This window comes from Mustela putorius, unplaced genomic scaffold (assembly GCF_011764305.1).
Source record: "Mustela putorius furo isolate JIRA1106 unplaced genomic scaffold, ASM1176430v1.1 tig00000430_pilon_pilon_pilon, whole genome shotgun sequence".
Taxonomy (NCBI): Eukaryota; Metazoa; Chordata; class Mammalia; order Carnivora; family Mustelidae; genus Mustela; species Mustela putorius.
The window spans coordinates 5,826,920-5,849,212 of NW_025421377.1; the positions used below are offsets into that span (position 1 = coordinate 5,826,920).

General features: G+C 39.4%; 1 protein-coding gene across 1 annotated transcript in view; it reads right to left on the reverse strand.

The window, feature by feature from the left end:
• The window catches only part of SCFD2 (sec1 family domain containing 2), a 435,263-nt gene that overhangs the window by 314,938 nt on the left and 98,032 nt on the right, over positions 1-22,293 (reverse strand). Inside the window, exon 4 of the mRNA XM_004764956.3 lies at positions 18,173-18,348. Within this exon, the coding sequence (XP_004765013.1) occupies positions 18,173-18,348 (176 nt within the window). The remainder of the gene's footprint in view (positions 1-18,172; positions 18,349-22,293) is intronic.

The following is a 22,293-nucleotide window of genomic DNA, read 5'->3' on the forward strand; positions in this document are numbered from 1 at the left end:
GTGTGTTTCCTGTATGTTAGGAACATTCCAAGTGAAGGGAAAGCACGGATAAATAAATGATCAGATGCTGTTCTGTCAGTGTGGGGAGCGGCTGTGGCACAGGGAGACAGACACACAGAATGGAAAGCCATGCTACAACTGACACATTATCACAGATGCATGGGTGCAGGGCTATGGCACACTAAAAAAGAAACCATTCACATGGTAAGACGTACATCCTCTATCAGTTGAAAAGCGCTTTTTAATAATTAATTAGCTGTTTCACACCCAACAGTTGCTCAAAATTTGTGCTGACTATGGTCCTTATCATGTAACTATCTAGAGCTTCTCTACTCACTATGTAATGTCAACTCCGCAATAGCAGAGACCTTCCTTTTCTCATTTACTCATGCAGCCTCAGTGCCAAAGAATGGTGTGTGGTGTCTGGTAGATGCTCAATAAATATTTGTTGGCTGGAAGGACGGCTTTTTACATTGGGACTGCGTAAGAAATAATCCCCATTTAGAGACTTTCACTAATACTCTTACAAAAACAAAATATTTGCTTCTAAACTTTGATCTGTATTTTCCCTTTTTTGTTTTTTTTTTTTTACTCTATTCTTTTGTCATGCTCAGAAGGAACACACTGAATTAGTCTATTTCCTATTCAGTATACTAATTACTTGTAAGAAGAATTTCAATCTGGTCAGTGCCACTAGGAACTATTCTAGTCAGTAAAGTGTGCTCACGACATGTGCCTTGGTTAGTGTATTTATCATATTTAAATGGGAAGCTCTCCTCTAAAGAGTTATATTTTTTTAAATCTTATTTTATTTTTCCAGTGTTCCAAGATTCATTGTTTAGGTACCACACCCAGTGTTATATTTATGGGGTTACTGTTAATATACCTCTTTCTCATTTAGACTATGATCTTTTAAAAAATCTCAATAGGAGAAAAGAAAACAAATCCATCAAACAAAAGTTACCTAAAAAACAAAACAAAACAAACAAAAAAACCCAAAAAACCTAACGATACTATATATATGTATATATAACAGAGGTATATATTTTTCTTTACTACCAAACCACCTTAATATGCCCTACATGTGTAACTTCTGTAATGTTTTATATTTTGTTTTTCTATCAAAACTAAAGTGAAAGAATACAAAGTAAAAAAAGAAGAAGAGGGGTGCCTGGGTGGCTCAGTGGGTTAAGCCTCTGCCTTCAGCTCAGGTCATGATCTCAGGTTCCTGGGATTGAGTCCCGCATCAGGCTCTGCACTCGGTGGGGAGCCTGCTTCCCCCACTCTCTCTGCCTGCCTATCTGCCTACTTGTGATCTCACTCTCTTGTCAGAGAAATAAATAAAATTTAAGGGAAAAAAAAAAAGAAGAACAAAAATTCTATATTTTTCAGTAGAGTTAATAACCAGGAATGCCAAACCCAAATTTTTCCAATTTTATCTCATTTTTTCTAGTTAAAAATTATGAATCCAAAATGGAACAAGAAAAACAAACTTCCAACACTGGTAATATATCAAACAAATAAAACAGCAGCACTAAACAAAACAAAACCATCACTGAGAAAAAGAAAAAACTATACCAACTTCACATGGACTAAGTACAAAAAAGGAACCTTCTGTACTGTTGTCAAACCACAATAAAGATTTAAAAAACAAAATCCCATGAGTGGATTATAATAGAAACAGCTCCATGTGGGAGGGTGGTAATTTATCAATTTTTAACAAATATTTCCCTTGAAATAGACTTTTTCACAATTCTGTTTTGCTCATTTGTTCCTTTTTTAAGAGCTCAAAATCAAGGTATTGAAAAAAATAAGAACACTATGTCTGCATGTGTTCAGAAAATATTCCTACCAACAACATAGGGTATGACCAGTGTCAAATTGACTAGCTGCAGATTTTTTTTCCTGCACAGACACAAAATGACATAAATTACTCTAGGAGAAATATTTCCATACTGTTTGTAAAATAACACTGTGACACTATTCTGCAAATTAGAAGCTAGCACTGTCCCTGTTGGAGAACACTGAGGAAAGTGTGCTGAAGAGACCCATATACCCCTAAGGAATGTGTGACTGTAGGATATTTGGACCATGCGACATCCCTCACTCAACATTCATCACTTCCAGTGCTAACACATTCTGGAGAAAATGAGACAGGCAGACCAATCAGCTTCCATTCAGCACCATCACACCTGCTTTGAGTACCTTCATTCAGAAGTAAGGGACGGGAGGAACAGAGGGGGATACAAGGGCACTGATATTCAAGGTGCTTAGGTTGGCCAAATCCTCACAATGCCTCTCGCTCAAAAAAACCTCAGATTCTGAACAATTATTTCTCTTACTTCCTTTTTTTTTTTTGACCTTATATTTGGAGGTTTATTTCTGTTCTGTTCTGCTGATTTATGTGTTTATTTTTATGCCAGTACCATACCGTTTTGATTACTGTAGCTGTGTCATCTAGTTTGAAATCAAGATGTGTGATGCCTCCAGTTTTATTCTTTCTCAGACTCACTTTTGCTATTTGGGGCCTTCTGTGGATCTCTATGAGCTTTAGGTTTTTGTTTTTAATTTCTGTAGAAAATGCTATTGGAATTTTGATTGGGATGGCACTGATGTATAGATGGCTCTGGGGAGTATGGATTTTTTTTTATTAACATATAATGTATTATTTGTTTCAGGGGTACACGTCTGTGATTCATCAGTCTTACACAATTCGCAGCAATCACCATAGCACATACCCTCCTCTATTTCTCTTACTTTTGAGGATTAGCAGCCTCTGGCCAAAAAAAAAAAGAAAGAAAGAAAGAAAGAAAGAGCTAAGAGAGAAATCCATACCCAGACCCAAGCCTACTGTCTAATACTGTCTAATATCAGGTACCCACTAATATCAAGCTAACCTCTAGCACTCTCAGAATCCTTAGGTCAGAAGTAGAGTGGGGGGAGCCTCGGTGGCTTAGTTATTAACATCTGCCTTTGGCTCAGGCCATGATCCTCCTGGGATCGAGCCCCACATTGGGCTCCCTGCTTGGTGGGAAGCCTGCTTTCCCTATCCCACACCCCCTGGTTGTGTTCCTGATCTTACTGTCTCTCTCCCTCTGTCAAATAAATTAAAAAAAAAAAAAAAAGTCTTAAAAAAAAAAAAGAGAAGTGAAGTGGTAAGTAAGGTCATGTAAATACTCAGCCAACCTCAGCCTTCAGAAAGACCTGCCCTTGGGGCGCCTGGGTGGCTCAGTGGGTTGGGGCCTCTGCCTTCGGCTCGGGGCATGATCCCAGGGTCCTGGGATTGAGCCCCCGCGTTGGGCTCTCTGCTCCACGGGGAGCCTGCTTCCTCCTTTCTCTGCCTGCCTCTCTGCCTGCTTGTGATTTCTCTCTCTGTGTCAAATAAATAAAATCTTTAAAAAAAAAAAAAAAAAAAGAAAGAAAGACCTGCCTTTAAGTTATACCCAAGATTTCCTGTGAGTGAACATAAACAAGACTTGGCTTCTCTAAGGCTAACTAACATTACAAAAAAAAAAAAAAAATCAATTAAACAGTGTTATTTCCTTCCATTCTTAGGAGCCCAGATGTTTAAAAAGAAAAAAAAAAAAAAAACCTCCCAGCAACCACTAGGGTACTACAGCGTAGTACAGAGAGAGGGAGTGGCTCGGGACAGAAGGCTGTCGGCATAGGGAAGCACAGATCATTATTATGTCGCTTTTGGTCAAGCAAACCAGAATGGTTGTAGCTCTTGTTTTTTACCAAAGACCCACCCAGATGTGCCTTTGGCCACTGGCATAAATCTATATTTGAAACATTTTTGGTAGACCCACAAAACGCTAAGAACCAAAATTGTTAGCCTTAAGCTTACTTTGCCTGATTACTAACTCTGGCTTCCAGCTGGAATAACATATGATATCATTACTTGTAAGGCAAGCCCAGTTTAAAAGCGATCGTTTACTTAGCCTATATATTCAACTCTCGCTTTCTAATCAGATGGTTGGCACAAATTCACTTAACTCCAAAACCTGGCGATGTGCCGTCCCTAGACAAACAAACAAGAAATTCATGGGTGGGGTTCTTTTTTTCTGTTTTCCATTTGTCTTCTTTATTATTCAAAAATGCAATACTTTAAGGTGATAGAGGAGAAGAATGACATCAAAATAAAATATCCTGCAAGAGAAAAGTGAAATGAAGACAATGTATCCTTTATATATATATATATATGATGTATTATTAGCCCCAGGGGTACAGGTCTGTGAATCGCCAGGTTTACACACTTCACAGCACTCACCATAGCACATACCCTCCCCAATGTCCATAACCCCACCACCCTGTCCCTACCCCCCTCCCCCCGGTCACCCTCAGTTTGTTTTGTGACAGTAAGAAGGACAATGTATCCTTAAGGAGAAATGTACAAGTCTCCTGACATTTCAACAAAAGGTTTGCTGGGGAGTAAAATTCAAGATGAAAATCTAACCTGGTTTCCAAACTTACAGATCAAGGAAAAATAAATTAGTGGACAAGGATCATTTTAATGATCTCAGTACTCACAGATGAAGTTATCAAATAAATGCATATAAACCAAACATTTAGTTAATGGGCTATGTAGGCCCTACTATGTTTTGAAAACTTTTTTATTTTACCCAAATGCCTGAGAACAAGAGTAAATGGAATGTGAGACAGAGGGGCTATTCATCTTGCCGTTTTGCCCCAGGACAAATATTCCAGCTCTACAGAGTAGTGAAGGGCATGGCTTCAATCAGACACATCTAGGTCTCACCCTGGCTCCAATACCCACGAGCTGTAAGACCACAGTCAAATTCATAACTTGACCAACCTCTGCCATATGGGGCTCAAATCTGAATCAGCAGTTCCAAAAGTTTATTTATAAATTGGTTGATGAGAATCTAGGACTTACTTTTTTCATAAAGGCAACAATGTAAGTGCAGTACTCAGGGACTCAGACCAGCCCAGAAAATCCTATCTGGTCCCAGATACTTGAAAATGGCACAAACGGGACTCATGCACATGTGATAGGTAACCCACAGCACAAAATAAACTGTGTGTGCATCCAAGAAACCACAAATGGTCCGGTTGTGTCCAGCAGATAGCATGTGCTCAGATAGCATGTGTTACATGGAATGAACAGAATATTTTCTTTTGAAAGAGGCTTTTTGGCTGATTTTCCCTCCACCATTCAGAAGCGAAACCTCTCTTGGCAGAGAACTAGAAGGCAGGGGCTTCTCTGGGAAAAGACAGAAAGTGATGAAGAGATGATTTATATTTCTGAGAACCAGAAAAGCTTACTCTAGTACGCTGTCTCACCAGGTGTTCTGAATTGTGAGGGAAAAGGAGGGGGAGGTCTTGACAATTAATAAAAGAGTCTAATCATCTGAGTCCCTGGGGGACCCCAACATGTTGGTCTATTCAGATCTCTCTAATTCCAAGTGTCTTTCATCTGGGACTTTTTTAGCAAACTTGCTCAGGTATTTTTAAAACTCTAACAATTTGTGGTAGCATTAAAATGAGCTAAATCTCATAGACTACTTCCAAATACTCCAGAATCTGGTGATATTTAAGAGGACAGGCATCGAGACAATTCATTACTTTGACTACATTCTCATGAGGTCATAAAATGACCGGAATGACGAGGCTCACAGAACAAACTGCTGTGATGAAAACGGCAGCGAAAGGTGTCCATGTTAATCAGAATGTAGTTTAGGGAGGGTCACAAAGACCCCAAAGTATAGTGGCTTCGGCAAGATAGGAATGTATTTCTCAGTTACATAAAGTCCAGGTAGGTGATCCAGGGCTGGTAAGGTTTTTACAGCATCTTCAGCAAACCAGCCATGGTCCTTCCATTATTCACTCAAACATCTCCAACACACAGCTTCCTCTCATGACCCAAGACGGCCATCCTGGCTGATTTCAGCACGTGGGAGAAAAGGGTAAAAGGCGTGTACCTCCCCTTTCCGTGCACAGCCTGAAGGTGGCCCGTATCACTTCTGGTGTCTCATTCACTAGAACCTAGCTGCAAAGGTGACTGGGAAGTATATTTATTATTTTGGGGGCTATGTGCTCTGTAAGAAGTCAGAACAGGTGTTAACTAAAGAAGCCTCTGTCTTATGTCTGTCCATATAAGGCATCATTTTTGACTTTAGTAAAGCTCTTAAGTCTTCATGCATATTCAGGTGCTGATTTGTGGCAAGTGAACTCCATATTTATAACAAACTTCTCAAAGTTCCACAGGCAGGCAGTTAAGCCTGCTATGGCAAGCATGAAAACGAGGAGTGTACATTCTGGAACATACGCGCAAACAAGGTCAACAAAGATCAGATCACTTATCTTACAGTCTAGCAAGGGAGACACTGAATGTGTAAACAAAAATTGTCAGGGAAGGAGAAGCAAAATTAAAACAAAGTAACACACGAGGCTACTTAGGGAAGGCTTGGCTTCCCTGAGGAGATGGCAGTTAAGTTTTGATCTGGGTCAGCCGTGACAAAAGCTGGGGGAAAAAACACCTTAATATTTTAAAGCCTCAAGATTCCCCATTTATCAGAATCAAAGTTGCTTCAGCTCTGATTTTCTTTACTTGAGCCTATTATGCATGGAAGAGCAGGAATGTGTGTGTGGACACGTGCACGTGTTCGCGTGTGCCTGCGGGTGTGCCTGAGAAGAGGAGATGTTGGACTTGATATTGAAGTTAATACCTAAGAGCTGGAGCACTCCAACCCCGTGAGAAGAGGCCTTGGAGCGATTTACAAAGAAAGGAGGATAAACAAAACCAATGGTTAGGAGCGTTGAGAGACCATGCAACCTTTGTATTTGGAAGTTATTTTTTTCACCTGTTTTAAATAGTGCTTCTTAGTGTTTATATCTCTTAAACAAAGTTAACTAATTTCAGGTCTCTTGTTCTTACTAAATTTTGGTTCGAAATGAATGATCAGCAGTTGTGAATAAAATGTCTCAGGTGTTTTTAATCAAAATGAGTTACGTATAAAACAGGTAATAAGTAAATTCAATAATGAAAGTTTGTACATTAGTATTGCTTGAAGATACTAATCATGGGTTTATTTTAACTAAGATAATCTGTCGTGATTTTTAATAATTTAAAGGCACTGTTTTTACATTTAAAATATTATACAAGTTATATTTCACTATGGAGACCCAAGTTAAGTCAACACATTGTTGAGCTATCAAGAATCCACTGAGAAAAACCTTAACCTAAGACCTCATAGTGCCAGCCCTAGAGGTCATCCCCAAAGCATCTACCCCTGATCCTCAAGCAGACTAGGCAAAAGTTCAGTGTCACTTAAATAGTTCTGATGTATTCACAGCATAGTTCACTAGGTACAGAGTTGATGAAAAAAAATTACCTCCTCAACTTACAAAAGGTGCTAAAGTGAAATGAATACCCCAAGGAACCAACCTTTTGTCATACTCACAGCCAGCAAAGGCAAACTACCTCTCTAATGACACTATTTAAACCGCGGGCAATATGGCAGTCAGGAAGACACCAAGTCAGACCTAAGGGCTGGGGGATTTTCCATCTACTTCCTACCTTCAAAGCCCCTTTTTTTGACTTAAAGATACCCCTGATGATAACACACACCATTATTTTATATGCTTCCAGCAAGAAACAGAATACTGCCACTAAACTAAGAAATACCATGAATTTCAGGATGCATTCCAATTTCAGAAATACTAAAATGTGAAAAAAATGGACATCTTAGAATCCATGAGAAATTGTAGTATTCTTCTGACCAAGTCTGTCCCATTTGTTTTCAGGATGGAAAATTACCTTTGCTATTTTCAAACTAGTTGTCAAAAAAGAAAATTGTCTTCTGTATTATGTCACATCTCCCTCCTACCTCTCTTTGTAACAACTGCTTAATACAAATGTCCAAAGAGGTAACTGATAAATCCCCATCTAACTCTTCTCCAAAAATACTGAAGACATTTCATTCAAAACAACTGCTGATTACAGTAGGGCTCTCCAAGGGGGCCACCAAGAAACCCAGCACCCCCCTTCCCAACCATGTTTCTGAACAAATTGGGAAATAAAGCAGATCTTAGTAAAGGCTGATTTACTAAGTCCAAACATCACTATTATTAATGATAAAGGCCAGTCTGGGTGGTAAAACGTTAGGTCTGTTAGTCAAGTTGCCTCGTTCCTTTGGAGCTCCAGAACCAGGCAGGCTTTTTCTCCAGGTCAGAGGCAAGCTCTTACAAGGTGAGCCTCCCATGAAGACCCAGGGTACAGCACCTGCTCCTTGCCTGCCAGTGGGCTCTAAAGAGTAAGAGGACTGGGAGATTCTGGTCCTGAAAGAGCAGAGTACCACAGTGCTCTCCATGGGCAGAGCCCCTCTCGAGAAGAGGAAAGGCAGAGTTGAGCCCGTTCAATCATCTAAAATTTGCCGACCAGAAAAACTACCCCTCTTCCCAAGAGGCTGTAAAGGGTCAGAAACAGACTAAGAGCATGCCTAGGAAAAGCCCTTCCTCATGGAAATTGGGAGTGGGGGAAACTTGATGCTTTCTAATACTTGCCTCTGTTGTCATTTTTGATGTGATACTGTGAAACCATATGATAATTACTGTGAAAATCACTGTGACATCATACAAAACATGCTTTTAGTCTCTTCCCCCTGTTCCTGGCATAAAGCTTCTAAATCCTTGTATTTTCCTGAGCAATAGAAATGCTAGGAGCATCCTTTGTTCTCATATTTGATCTTTGACCCTGGATCCTGGTACATGGACCTCCTAAATCCATTGGAATTTTCTGGGTGATAGGAGCATCTTTTGTTTTAATGAGGTAACTCTTGGTGGATTCCTAGATAGCTCCCAGGGACTGGTAACCAGAAAGACCAAGCTGTGAGTAGAAGCTTGGAACTTTCAACCTCATCCCCATCCTTCAGGGAAAGGGGGAGGGGCTAGAGACTGAGTCAATCAATCATGCCTATGCAATGAAGCCTCCATAAAAATCCCTCAAGTACACAGCTTTGGGGTTGGTAAACACACCCATGTGCTGGGAGGGTGGCACATCCTAACCGCAGGGGGACAGAATCTCCTGCACTAAAAAGCCTTCCAGACCTCATCCTAGATACCTCTTAATCTGAATTTCATCTTTATCCTTTGTAATATCCTTTAAAATAAACTGGTATACTTAAATAAATGTATCCCTGGGTTATCTGAGCCACTATAGCAAATTATCAAACCCAAGGAGGGGGTCATGGAAGACCCAATATATAACTGGTTGATCAGAAGTATGAGAAGTCTAGACTTGCAATTGGTATTTGAAGTGGGGGGGGCAGTCTAGTGGGACCCACCCTGTACCCCAGGGGGTCTGCCCTGGCCCCATGTAGTTAGTATCATGACTGAAATGTAGGACACCTAATTGCAGTCTGGAGTTGAGAACTGATTGGTGTAGGAAAATCTCTACACGTTTGGTGCCAGAAATGTTGAGAGTAGTATTAAAAGAAATAAGAAGTTTTCTTTTAAACATGGTCCATAATTTTCCTCCTCAGGAAAAACCCTATGAAAAATCTATAATCTATAAATGACACTCAGGTCTGACTTTGGGGATCATCTTTTTCTGCCTCTTACTCACTCTTTAGTTACATGATGTCACCAATACTTTTGCAAGTGAAAAATCGTAACAAAACAGGACCTCCCATGGTGTGGGTGAGGTCAGGCATGGAACTGAAATGAGGCCACAAGGCTGGGGACAACATGCAAGCTCTGAAGGACTGGGAAGGTAAACCCCCAATGTGTTACAGCACAGGCAGACACTTACTTACTTAGGGAAATCTGATTTGTTGTAGCAGAGATATTCTGAAATTTAGTACATCATAAAAAGAACTCACTCTATCCATTAAAAATTTCTTTGACAATTAGTGTAGTAGCATGCTTATTTTTCATTGCAAAGGCAGGTAGAATTTAAAACTAAGCAACATGTACCTGGGTTATCTTGAATGGCTTTGCAACTCATTTGTATTTAAAAATCACTTTCCAAGTTGGATTTTTTAACTTGTAAATAAAAATTATGCCTAAAGAACTAACTGGAGATAGATAACACATATGTAAAAGGCCGGTTTTTAGGTAGTATAAACCCAGTTCCCTCTTCTATACAGAGTTTGCTACTGTTCCATAGCCATGATAAATAACGGTCAATAAAGTTTTTCTTTGTGACAGTTACCATGAAAACATCAGGTTTGCATTGTAGACATGGGCGTTATATGCAACTAATGCATTATTGAAGACTACATCAGATACTAATGATGTACTCTGAGTTGGCTAATTGAACTTAATAAAAAAGGATAAAGATATGCATTATAGAAACTATTGGACTTACATCTAGACTTATAAAGAAAGATGCTGTGAACCGCTATTGAACAGTAAATACAAAAAGTCAGCAACATTTTTCTAAGTAAAAACCTCATTTTTCCTGAACAAATTTTAAGTTAGAAATACAAAGTCTAGGTGAGAGTATGTTAAAGGCATTGCTCACATAAAATAAATTGGCATTTGTAATATTTCTGGTTCAACTGAAAGAAGAAATAACAACTATTATTTACTGAGCACTTACTCCATGCCAAACACTCCACTTAGTGATGGACATACATAATTTTATTCAGTCCTAACAATAACAAACACCAGGAGGTAAGCAACTTAATCCTAATTAGATGAGGTGACTAAATCAAACTTTCTTGCTATACTATGAAAATTTTTTGTAGGCTACCATCCAAATTAAGTAAATCCATACTTGGATTTAAAAAAAAAAAAAGCAAAGCTACTCTTATAAGTGAATACATTCATTAATAGCATCAAAACTGTATCCATGTTCAGGTTAAATTTGCTCTTTTCTACATTTTAAACTTGAAACAGAAACAATTCTCTCTTAATGAGCACACATGTACCAAACACCTAAAACACAGCCTGTGATTTTGGACCCTGGAGATAAGGGAAAGGAAAAGGATTTGCGAGGATATTTTATCTCCTTTGGTTTTGAAAAGCACATTCACTGCTGATAAATATTAGATTTGTCCCAACAACACTCAAAATAATTTCCCTTTTGAGAAAATAACACTCTCTTTCTGTCATTTTCGGAAGCCTCAGCCAAACATAAGTCTTTTGAATTGTACTAGGATCTGTTGCTGATTTGTCACAAAATTGCCAAAACCACCGAACTGAGAGATGGTAGTGTAGCGGAAAGGCGGGACCTGTGTTTGATTATAGATTTCCAGGACCAATTTCTTTTTCTTAACCAAGATTGTCTATAATGTTAGTTATAAAGTCAACATTGAGGTCCTGGTGACAGTGGCCTGGTAGAGAGTGGTGGAAATGAGACACCAAAGAAATAAACAACTCTCCATGCTGGCTGAGATTTGCATCTAGGTGGCTCTCAAGGTCTTTGGGAAAAGCTAGGAGTCACCCTCATGTTCAAAATAGACTTAGATGTTCTACTTTCAAACCGAAATCCATAAAAGGAACAGCTCACCGAATATTAGGACCTGTTACACTAATGGCTAAGCGTAAACTATATAAAGTAAGCATGGCTGTAAACGAGGAGCAGTGGAGATGGCCCGTCGGCAAGTTTGCCTACGCTAAAGCACTAACTCGCAAGGACCCAGAAATGACCGAGAACACATGGCTTGCCTAGGCAATGTGCAATTACGATAAAAGTAGGGTTTTGGCATTTTAAATGCTTACTTCTTTTTCCCAGTGTTTTTATTCCTTTCTATTTGCTGAAAGAACCACACCAAGTCTTGTGGTCACATCTGAGGCAGTCTAATATGGACCAGGATTCTAAAAATTAATTATAAATATAAGATGGGTTAGAATTAAAACTGTGTCAAGTTTCTTCAGAAACCTCTATTGAGTTGAAAGATTATTATTCCTGAGAGAATGCTGCTCTGCCTTATTTTGAAACACTTTTGTTAGATTTTGGAGCTGGGGGAAACAAAGGGTGAGGGCTTTGTCTGTGTGGTAGGGCAGTGAGGAGGAAAGGAGTTGGAGAAGAGGCCTAGAGCAGGTTATCAGAGCCCAAAGGAATGAAAAGGGTTTCCATGGGTGGGGTGGAAGCCCCAGTGCAGGCTGTCACCACCAAAGGAGGGTAAGGAAGGCATCTTTACATGATGGGTGGCAGAGCCCAGCAATGCTGGAACCTCAAGAGGATAGAGAGGACATCCACGTGGAAGCTGGAAGCAGTGAGGCCCCAGTGCAAGGTATAAGAACCTGAGCAAAGTGGATGGGAATGGGGGAATATGGTCAAAAAGTCTATCAAGGCCCCTGTGCCATGAGGAGGTGATGGTGGGAAGGGGGGGGGACACAGGATGTGGGGAAAAATGAAGCAGCAGGCCCATATGAGTTGTCAGAATCAAAGGAGGTGAGAGAAGCATTCATCAGAGGTTGGAGGAGAAGAATATCCCCAAGACCCTGTCAGCCTGAGCAGGGAGGTGACAGCATCTAAATAGGGGAGTCGCCACGGCAGTATTGTAGGAGGATCAGAGCCTGCAGAGCGAGGAGGCATGAGTGTCAGGGGAGCAGCAGTGGGGCCTGCTGGGGGGTCATGGAGCCTCAGAGAGTGAGAAGAGCACCCATGTATGAGGGCGAGGCAGGGGTAGCACAGTGCACGATGGCAGAGCTCAAGTAACATGAGAAGGGCATCTATCTGAGGGTTTCAGGAGGGCTGCCTGCATGTGAAAGGAAATGGTGCCATGGCCGGCAGCAGGAAGACAGAGCCCAGGTGAGGTGCAGAGGGCATGAGAGGGGAGGCACCGCCAATGGAAGATTGGTTACATGTGGGGAAATTTATCACATCATTAAGTATGTTGAGGGTCATGGGACACAGGTTCTTCACTGTCAGACAGGGAAGCTACAAATACAGAAAGGGAGAACACTACAGTAACCTTGTGGTATTCGGTTAGAATTGGGGCATTTGTATGAATTCCTGGCCTTTAACAGGTACAGGCAGAGGTACAGAGGAGATCGACAGATGCAGAGATAGATAGCTCAACTTTAGAATGATTCATAAAATTCTGCTAATACTGACCAAAATAAGACCAAAGTGAGCACAATAAAAATATTAGGCATTTAAAAATGGGACACAACTATGTATCAAAGGAGATTTAAATTCTTATGAAAATTCTATGAATAAATTTATGCCAATAAATTTGAAAATAAAAATGAATAGCTGATTTAAGCTAATATAAACTACCAAAATAATCTCAAGAGGAAACAGAAGAATTAAATAGGTCTAGAAACATTTAAATAATTAAATTGGCAATAAAAATCTAAATCTAACAAAAACAAAGCTATGTTGACATGATTCCTTAGAGATATTTCACTGCTGAGCAACTGTGATTCCTTTCTTAGATAAACAGCTCCAGAAAATACAAAAATGAAACTCACCCTGATTTTAAAAAACTACCATAACATTTGTCAGCAGCACAATAAAGAAAAATTATATGTTAATCTCACCTATGAGCATAAATGAAAATAGCTAAGTAAAGTATTAGCAAACTAAATCCAGCTGTGTGTATGTGTGTGCCTGTGGGTGTGTAAGACCACGCTGAACTTATCCAGGAATGCAATAATAATTATTTAACATTAAAAAATTATAAATAGGGGCACCTGGGTGGCTCAGTCGATTGGGCCTCTGCCTTGGGCTCAGGTCATGATCCAGGGTTCTGGGATCGAGCCCCACATCGGGCTCCCTGTTCAGCAGAGAGCCTGCTTCTTCCTCTCTCTCTGCCTGCCATTCTGCCTACTTGTGCTCTCTATCTCTCTGTCAGGTGAATAAATAAAAATCTTTAAAAAAATTATAAATAACTCCTCAAACTCAACACCCAAAAAAAACAGATAATCACATCAAAAAATGGGCAGAAGACATGAACAGACAATTCTCCAAAGAAGACATATGAATGGCTAACAGACAGTGAAAAAATGTTCATCATTAGCCATCAGGGAGATTCAAATCAAAACCACACTGAGATACCACCTTATACCAGTTAGAATGGCCAAAATAAACAAAAGTAAACAGTAAACAACAAGTGTTGGAGAGGATGTGGATAAAGGGGAACCCTCTTACACTGTTGGTAGGAAATCAAGTTGGTGCAGCCACTTTGGGAAACAGTGTGGAGGTTCCTTAAGAAATTAAAAATAGAGCTACCCTATAACCCTGCAATTGCACTACTGAGTATTTACCCCAAAGATACAGACGTAGTGAAAAGAAGGGTCATCTGAACCCCAGTGTTAATAGCAGCAATGGCGACAGTCACCAAACTGTGGGAAGAGCCAAGATGCCCTTCAATGGACAAATGGATAAAGAAGATATGGTCCATATAAACAATGGAATATTACTCAGCCATCAGAAAGGATGAATACCCAACTTTTGAATCAACATGGATGGGACTGGAGGAGATTATGCTGAGTGAAATAAGTCAAGCAGAGAAAGTCAATTATCATACGGTTTCATTTATTTGTGGAACATAAGGAATAACATGGAGGACATTAAGAGAAAGAAAGGAAAAGTGGATTGTGGGAAATTGGAGGGGGAGACGAAGCATGAGAGATTGTGGACTCTGAGAAACAAACTGAGGGTTTTGGAGGGGAGGGGGGTAGGGGGTTAGGTGATCCTGGTGGTGGGTATTAGGGAGGGCACATATTGCATGGAGCAGTGGGTGTGGTGCATAAACAATGAATCTTGGAACATTGAAAAAAAATAAAAAATTATAAATTCACCATACTAACAATTAAGGTAGAAAAAACCTGACATAGTCATCTAAAAAAATTCATAATGAATTTAGAAATGAAATTCACACTCGTGCAAGATAAAAAAAAAAACAACAAAAACAAAATGACTCAGTAAACTAGGTTTAGGAAGGAACTTTCTCAGCCCAATTAGAAAAAAACAGCACATACTATTTCATGGTAAAATTTTAGAACATTCTTTCAAGTCAGGAATAAGATGAAGAAGCCTGTTTTCACTGCCTCTTTTGAACAGTGTCCAAGTATCTGGCCAGAGCACTAAAAATGAAAGTGGTATCAAGAAAGTGTAGAAAGGAAGAGACAAACACAAATGTCAATGCGAAGTTGATGGACATGTGATCACCAGGCAGAAGTGAAGAGTATCCCTAAATGCCAGCAACAGAGAGTCAGAAAACTGAATTCAGTTCACAATGGTATTAAAATCTATTCACAAATAAATCTAATAATCCCCTCTTATAAAGAAAAGCGTAAAACTGGACATGTTGACTTTAAAACACTGTGGTATTAATTCTGTGGTAGATGAACTGGCCACTGGCACTGACTAGAAACTGAGAAATAAACCCACTGTTATGTGGTATTTTAGTATTTTACATATCAGTAGGAAAAAGATGAATATCTTTTGGCTCCAAATAACAACAACAACAAAAAAACCACCATTTTTTTAAAAAAGATCTTATTTATTTATTTGAATGAGAGAGAGAGAGAACACGACTGTAAGGGAGAAACAGGCTCCCTGCTGAGCAGGGAGACCAATGAAGGACTCGATCCCAGGACCCTGGGACCATGAAGTGAGCCAAAGGCAGATGCTTAACCCACTGAGCCACCCTAGTACCCCGAGAAAACCAACATTTTTTAAGTGGCTCAAACAATGAGAAGAAAAATTATTATGTCACAAAATAAGATATTTGAACTAGGGTTCAAAGTCATCAAAGATCCAGGTTCCATCTATCTTCCTCAGGATCTCAGTGAGTTCCCTTCATTATCACAAAATGCTCATGTCGTAAATGTACATCAAGAAGCAGAAAAAGGACATTGTTTCTTCATTATGTATATTCTGTCAAGGCAAAAGAAAATCTTTCCTAGAAATACTTCTAGCAAACTACCCTTTGCCTGTGTTTGGCTTGAACTGCTAAACTAATCATTAGGTAGGGAAATGACAATGCCAGCGTACTCTGAGAGCAATCAGGATTTGCTTGAATCATTTGAGAAAGGAGTAGACACTGAAACAAAACTGGTGTTCTGCCAACATGAGAAAGAGGAAAATGACTCTTAGATAAGTAACTTATGATACAGTGGAGTATTCCATAAATAATGTGGGGAGACTAGACTATCCATACAGAAGAAAAGAAAGCTAGATCTGAATAACACCATAAACAAAAATAAATTCCATGTGGATTAAGATGTCAAATGTCAAAAGTTAATATTTAGCAGAAAATATAGAACAATATGTTTTGAAATTAGGAGTAGAAATAGATTTCTAATGTAAAATATAAATAAGCACAAATCATAAATGATAACATTAATCAGCTAGACTACATCAAATTTTTAAACTTTTGTATAATATACTGGCATTAAAGTTGAAAGACACACCACAGCCTCAGAGAAGTATTTGCATGACATAAGACAGTGCTTCTGTTACCCAACAGATAAAAATGGGCACAGTATAAGAATGAGCAATTGACAGAAGAGGAAAACTGAGGCGTCCATATATACTATAAAAGATGCTCAACTTCATCAGTAGTCAAAGAATTGCAAACTTATATAAAGAAATAGCACTATTAATAATAGACCCATGACTAATAATAGACCCACCATTACTAACAGACCCACTATTAAAAAATGTTCTAATTTGATAAGACTGAGTCCTGACACTATGTGGGGAAACAAAATGTCATCCATGCCTAGCAGAAGGGTCGACTAGGTCCACCTCGTTGGTGATCACTTTATTAATATTTAGTAAATTCAACAATATGCATGGTCAATAATCTAACATCCTTTCCACGATATGTGTCCTAGAGAAACTCTTTCACATGTACAGCAAAACACATGGTCTAGGATATTCACCACATTCTTTCTTCTTTTTTCTTCTTCTTTTTTTTCCTCTCTCTCCCTCTCCACACACACACATACAATCAAATAGTATGGCATAGTTTAAATAAATGAACTAGATCTATATATGTCAACTTGAATTATCTTTAAAATAGAATGTTGAGGTGCGCCTTGGTGGCTCAGTGGGTTAAGCCTCTGCCTTCGGCTCGGGTCATGATCTCAGGGTCCTGGGATCAAGCCCTGCATCAGGCTCTCTGCTCAGCAGAGAGCCGGCTTCCCCCTCCCTCTCTGCCTGCCTCTCTGCTTACTTGTGATCTCTCTCTCTGTATAATATAATATAAATAAAATCTTAAAAAAATAAAATAAAATAGAATGTTGAGAGGAAAACACAGGTTGTTTAGGATTATAGTACAATATTACTTACATAAAAAGTAAAACCCAGAGCACAATAGTCTATATTATTTATGAATAAGGAAGTATTTAATAAAAATACAGAAGCAAGGAATCATGTTTGTGATTACCTCTGGGAAAGGAAAAAGGAGAACCAGAGCAAGGAAGGGTATAAGTATCAGAGATGTTTCAACCTTATTTCTACTTTTATTTCTTTAATGAGAAAGGATATAAAATAAATATTAAAAATGGATAAATTATATTGAGTCAGTGTGGAGAGTACAAATAGATATGTCATATTATTTTATCTCAGTTTGAAATGCTTTTTAATTTTTGTTTTTTTTTTAAGCTTTTATTTTTTCATGTGAGAGAGAAAGAAACAGCACAAGTAGAGGGAGGGGCAGAAGGAGAGGGATTTTTAAGTTTTCCATGAAAATATTTCATCAAGGTCCTCATTGTATGGGATGAAAAGGTCCTCATCCCATACAAATCACTTCAAATTCACTACATTCACAAGTGTAATTTGTCTTCCTCCATCTTTTATTAAGCATCATTTTAAGCCACGTGCTATATGTCGTTTGAGGATTAGAGACTAGCTAGTGTCAGAAGAAATGTAAATAGTAGTAATAGTCAGCAAGGAGAGTAGCAAAGATGGAAGAAAGATACCATGACGGTCAAGAAAGGTCCAAATGGTATAAAGTTGAAAAGAGATTGGTCAAATGCTCAAAAAAGATTCTTGATAGTGAGTGAGATGCCAAAGATGTCACTGTCCAAAAACAAAACAAAACAAAACAAAAAACAAAAAAACATAGGTATGGAAATTTTCTACTGTAATTTTAATTTGGAGGCTCTTAGAGAATATGATATAGAGTATATGTCAACTATAAGACTTACTACTAAGACTACAAAAAATATCAAAGATCCCCCCCACCGGAAGCGACCATTTTAATTATTAATATCCCATGAATCTCCCACAGCAACATACCTGGAGGAGGAGTCTTTCAAAAGCCAGAAAGTTGTCCCACTTAGCAGTCTGCGGGTGTTTCAGAGTTTGAACTGTGGCTAGTCCAAGCTGTAGGAGCCCACAGTGATTCACTAAAGCTTGGAGGTTGTTCTTGAAGAGCTGAATATAGGACATGAGCTGTCCTGGAGTGACTCTCCCTGGAGAAACATAATAATCTATCAGTAGTAAACTCATGACAAGAATGCCATTAATAACATTACTGCTTCATATTGGCACAGAATTTCAGAGTTGGCTGTAAGCTTTCTTAAGCTATTGTGATTCTTACAACAACATGGTGACAGGAGCAAATGTGAAGCTATTTCCTGCCTTTCACAGGTAAAGAAAGAGCCTGAGTGGCTCAGTCAGTTAAGCATCCGACTCTTGATCTCAGCTCCCGTCTTGATCTCAGGGGTGTATGTTCATGGAGCCCACTTAAAAAAACAAACAAACTGGGGCACCTGGGAGGCACACAGTTGGTTAAGTGTCTGACTCTTGGTTTCACTTCAGGTCATGATCTCAGGGTCATAAGATCCCGCCTGAAGCTCCACGCTCAGCAAGGAGAATACATGATACCCTCACTCCCTTTGTCCCCCTACTCATGCTCTCTTTCACTCTAAATATAAATGAATAAATCTTTAAAATTAAATAAATAAAAATTAATAAATTAAACACACACACACACACACTCACACACACAAGGAAAGAAACAGATATTAAGTGATCTGGCCAAGGCCATATTACTAGAAGAACTTATTTTATAATTGTGCAATGCCCACAAGTAAGTTCTCAAAGTCATCCTATAAGTATCTGGTGAGCTCAACATGGAGTGGCTCCCCAAGAAGAGTGCATACTGATTTAAAAAGCAAAAAGGCAAAATTTCTAATGGTGTGTGTATGTTTAGAAAGTAAGAAGAGAAGTCTGTTACGACTGTGGCTCAAACCTCACCACTGAGATCAATGGGTTCATGACAAAATTCATGACGATCAAAGCTGGCTGTTGTATGAAATAAAAATCTATGGAGAACTGGGGTGGCAAAAACACTGGGAGATGAGGCATCAGAAGAAAATGCAGGCATGAGCTATACAGCACACGTGCCCCAATGGTCACCTAGACTAAAACAAGAGCCCCATCTCATAAAAGACTAGACATAGTACAGAAAAGCAAAACACCTGTTGAAGGTTCACTCTGTAGAACCTTTAAGTCCAAGGACTGCCTATGGCAGTCCTTTAAGTGAGTCACTTTGCATTGTCCAGTGTGTCAAACTGCATTCCTGCCATTCATGGCTGCTATGGACAAAACTCCAGAACACCAGAGTCTCTCCGTCGGACAGGGAGGCCGCAACGGGGCCAAACATAGATGCGAGTCAGGTAAATCTTTCCTACACAGCTTATCCACACTATGCTTGTGGGTTGCTCTCCAATGCCTGAAATCCAAGTTTGCTTATTACATCTAGGTTTAATATTTGGCAATGAAATCCCCTATATTTGTTGAGCACCTTACAGTTCACATGGCGCAAGCAAGCCATCTTCTGATGATCATAGCAACTCTATGCGGTGGCAAGCAAGGCATGGGCTCCACCTGTGAGAGCCCCCTGAGGCACTGGGAATTCAGTGTCTTTCATAACGCTAAATACCAGGTATCTTAATAAACCGTTTTTGACCACAATACACAAAAACTAAAGACCTCACCACAAGAAACTTATAAGCCTGCAACAAAAAGAAGAGTAGTCGGATGATAAGTGGTGAAGCAAGTCTCACTCATTTCTTTGGTTCCGTGATAAAGTCTGAGTTCATTCCTGAAACTCAAGGCGGCAAGCTACTGACCTACTGGCTTAACTACTGACAGAGAAGAGCCTCATCACCTTCTTCTTTGTCTGGTTTTGAGTCAGGTTTATTAATGTGTAATTGACATACAGGAAAATCCACCCTTCTTTGGCGTATAGCTGTGACAAATGCATGTAGTTGGGTAAGCACCGTCACAGTCAAGGGACCAAACATTTCCATCATTCCAAAGAGCTTCCCCTCTTTGCAGTCAATTCTCCTTCTCCACCCCAGCCCTGATGAGCACTTCTCTGTGTTTATCTGATCTTTGTCCCATAGTTGAGCTTTTCCAGAATGTTCTATAAGTTGAATTACATAGTCTGGAGCCTTTTGACTCTGGCTTCTTTCACTTTAGCTTAAAGCATTTGCTATTTGTGCTGTTGCCTGTATTAATAGTATGCTCCCTTTTCTTGCTGAATCATACTCCATTGTATAAATATGCCATAGTTTACCTAGCCATTCATTTATCCATTCACCAGTTAGTGATCATTTGGACTATTTCCAATTCTTAGAAATTATGAATAAATTCTTCACAAATATCCAGGTTCAGGTTTTCATGGGAGTATGTGTGTGTGAACAAATGGTTTCATTTTTCTTGGGTAAATTTCTAGACCTGGGATTACTGGGTCATATGCTAAATGTATGTTTAACTGTGTAAGAAACTGACAAACTGATTTCCAAAGCAGCCTGTCCCGCCAGCAACCTATGAGAGTTCTAGTACTTCACGTCCTCACCAGCACTTGCTACTACCACTTATTTTTATTTTAGTCATTCTAAGACATGGGTAGAAATATCTCACTGTGGCTTTAATTTGTATTTTTCTAATGATGAGTAATGCTGGCCATCTTTGTATGTGCTTATGTGCCATGCTATATGTTTTTTGGTGAGGTGTCTGTTCAAATATTTTCCCATTTTTTATTAGGTTGTTTACTTTCTTTTTTAAAAAATTCTATTTATTTATTTTACACAGAGAGATCACAAGTAGGCAGAGAGGCAGGCAGAGAGAGAGAAGTGGGGAAGCAGGCTCCCCATTGAGCAAAGAGCCAGATTCGGGACTCAATCCTAGGACCCTGAGATCATGACCTGAGCTGAAGGCAGAGGCTTAACCCACTGAGCCACCCAGGCACCCAGTTGTTTACTTTCTTGTTATTAAATTGTGCCATTACTTTTATTAGGTCATTGATTCAACATGTATTTTTATGACAGACACTGTTCTTGCTGTTAGAAATAAACCCGTGAACAAATCAGACAAAACTCTCTGTCCTCACAGTGAACAAATACAGAAGACAAATATATCTCCTTGATGCCCTTCTAATGAATTCAGTCTATTACATATCATTCTCATTAGGGGTGGAGGCCTTTTGTGCAGATGATAACATGTTTACACAATGACATCTTCTAACGCCTATTTAATATTAACACTAAATACGTGAAAAAAATTTTCACATGATATGGGTTCAATTCACGATTGACATGACCTCCATGTACTTGTTTACACATTGTACTGCTGGTGGTGGCAATTTCGTTCCTGGACATGTAGAGCTTAGTCTATAAAGAGAGATATTCATTAAACAATTATACAAAAAATTACTTAATCATGATTGCAGTAATACTGCTAAGGAAAAACACAAAATGTCTTGGAAGCATGAAAGGCCCTTTAAGATTCAAAACTGTCAAACTCGGGACGCCTGGGTGGCTCAGTTGGTTAAGCAGCTGCCTTCGGCTCAGGTCATGATCCCAGCATCCTGGGATCGAGTCCCACATCGGGCTCCTTGCTCCGCAGGGAGCCTGCTTCTCCCTCTGACTCTGCCTTCCACTCTGTCTGCCTGTGCTCGCTCTCGCTCGCTCGCTCTCTGACAAATAAATAAATAAAATCTTAAAAAAAACAAACAAACAAAAAAACAAAAAACTGCCAAACGCTCCAACCCTGTCTACTTAACTAGGGAGGCAGAATTAAGCTCAAAATACATACAACCCATTTGCAATTTAATTGTTGTTTAGAAAGACCACAAGAAATGAAAATCATGGGTGCCTGGGTGGCTCAGTGGGTTGAGCCTCTGCCTTTGGCTTGGTTCATGATCTCAAGGTCCTGGGATCAAGCTCCTCATCGGGCTCTCTGCTCAGCGGGGAGCCTGCTTCCTCCTCTCTCTCTGCCTGCCTCTTTGCCTACTTGTGATCTCTGTCTGTCAAATAAATAAATTTTAAAAAAAGAAGTGAAAATCATCAGAGAAAGTCATCAGAAGGTCTGTTTAGATTTCTATTATAACAACTCTATGTTCAATT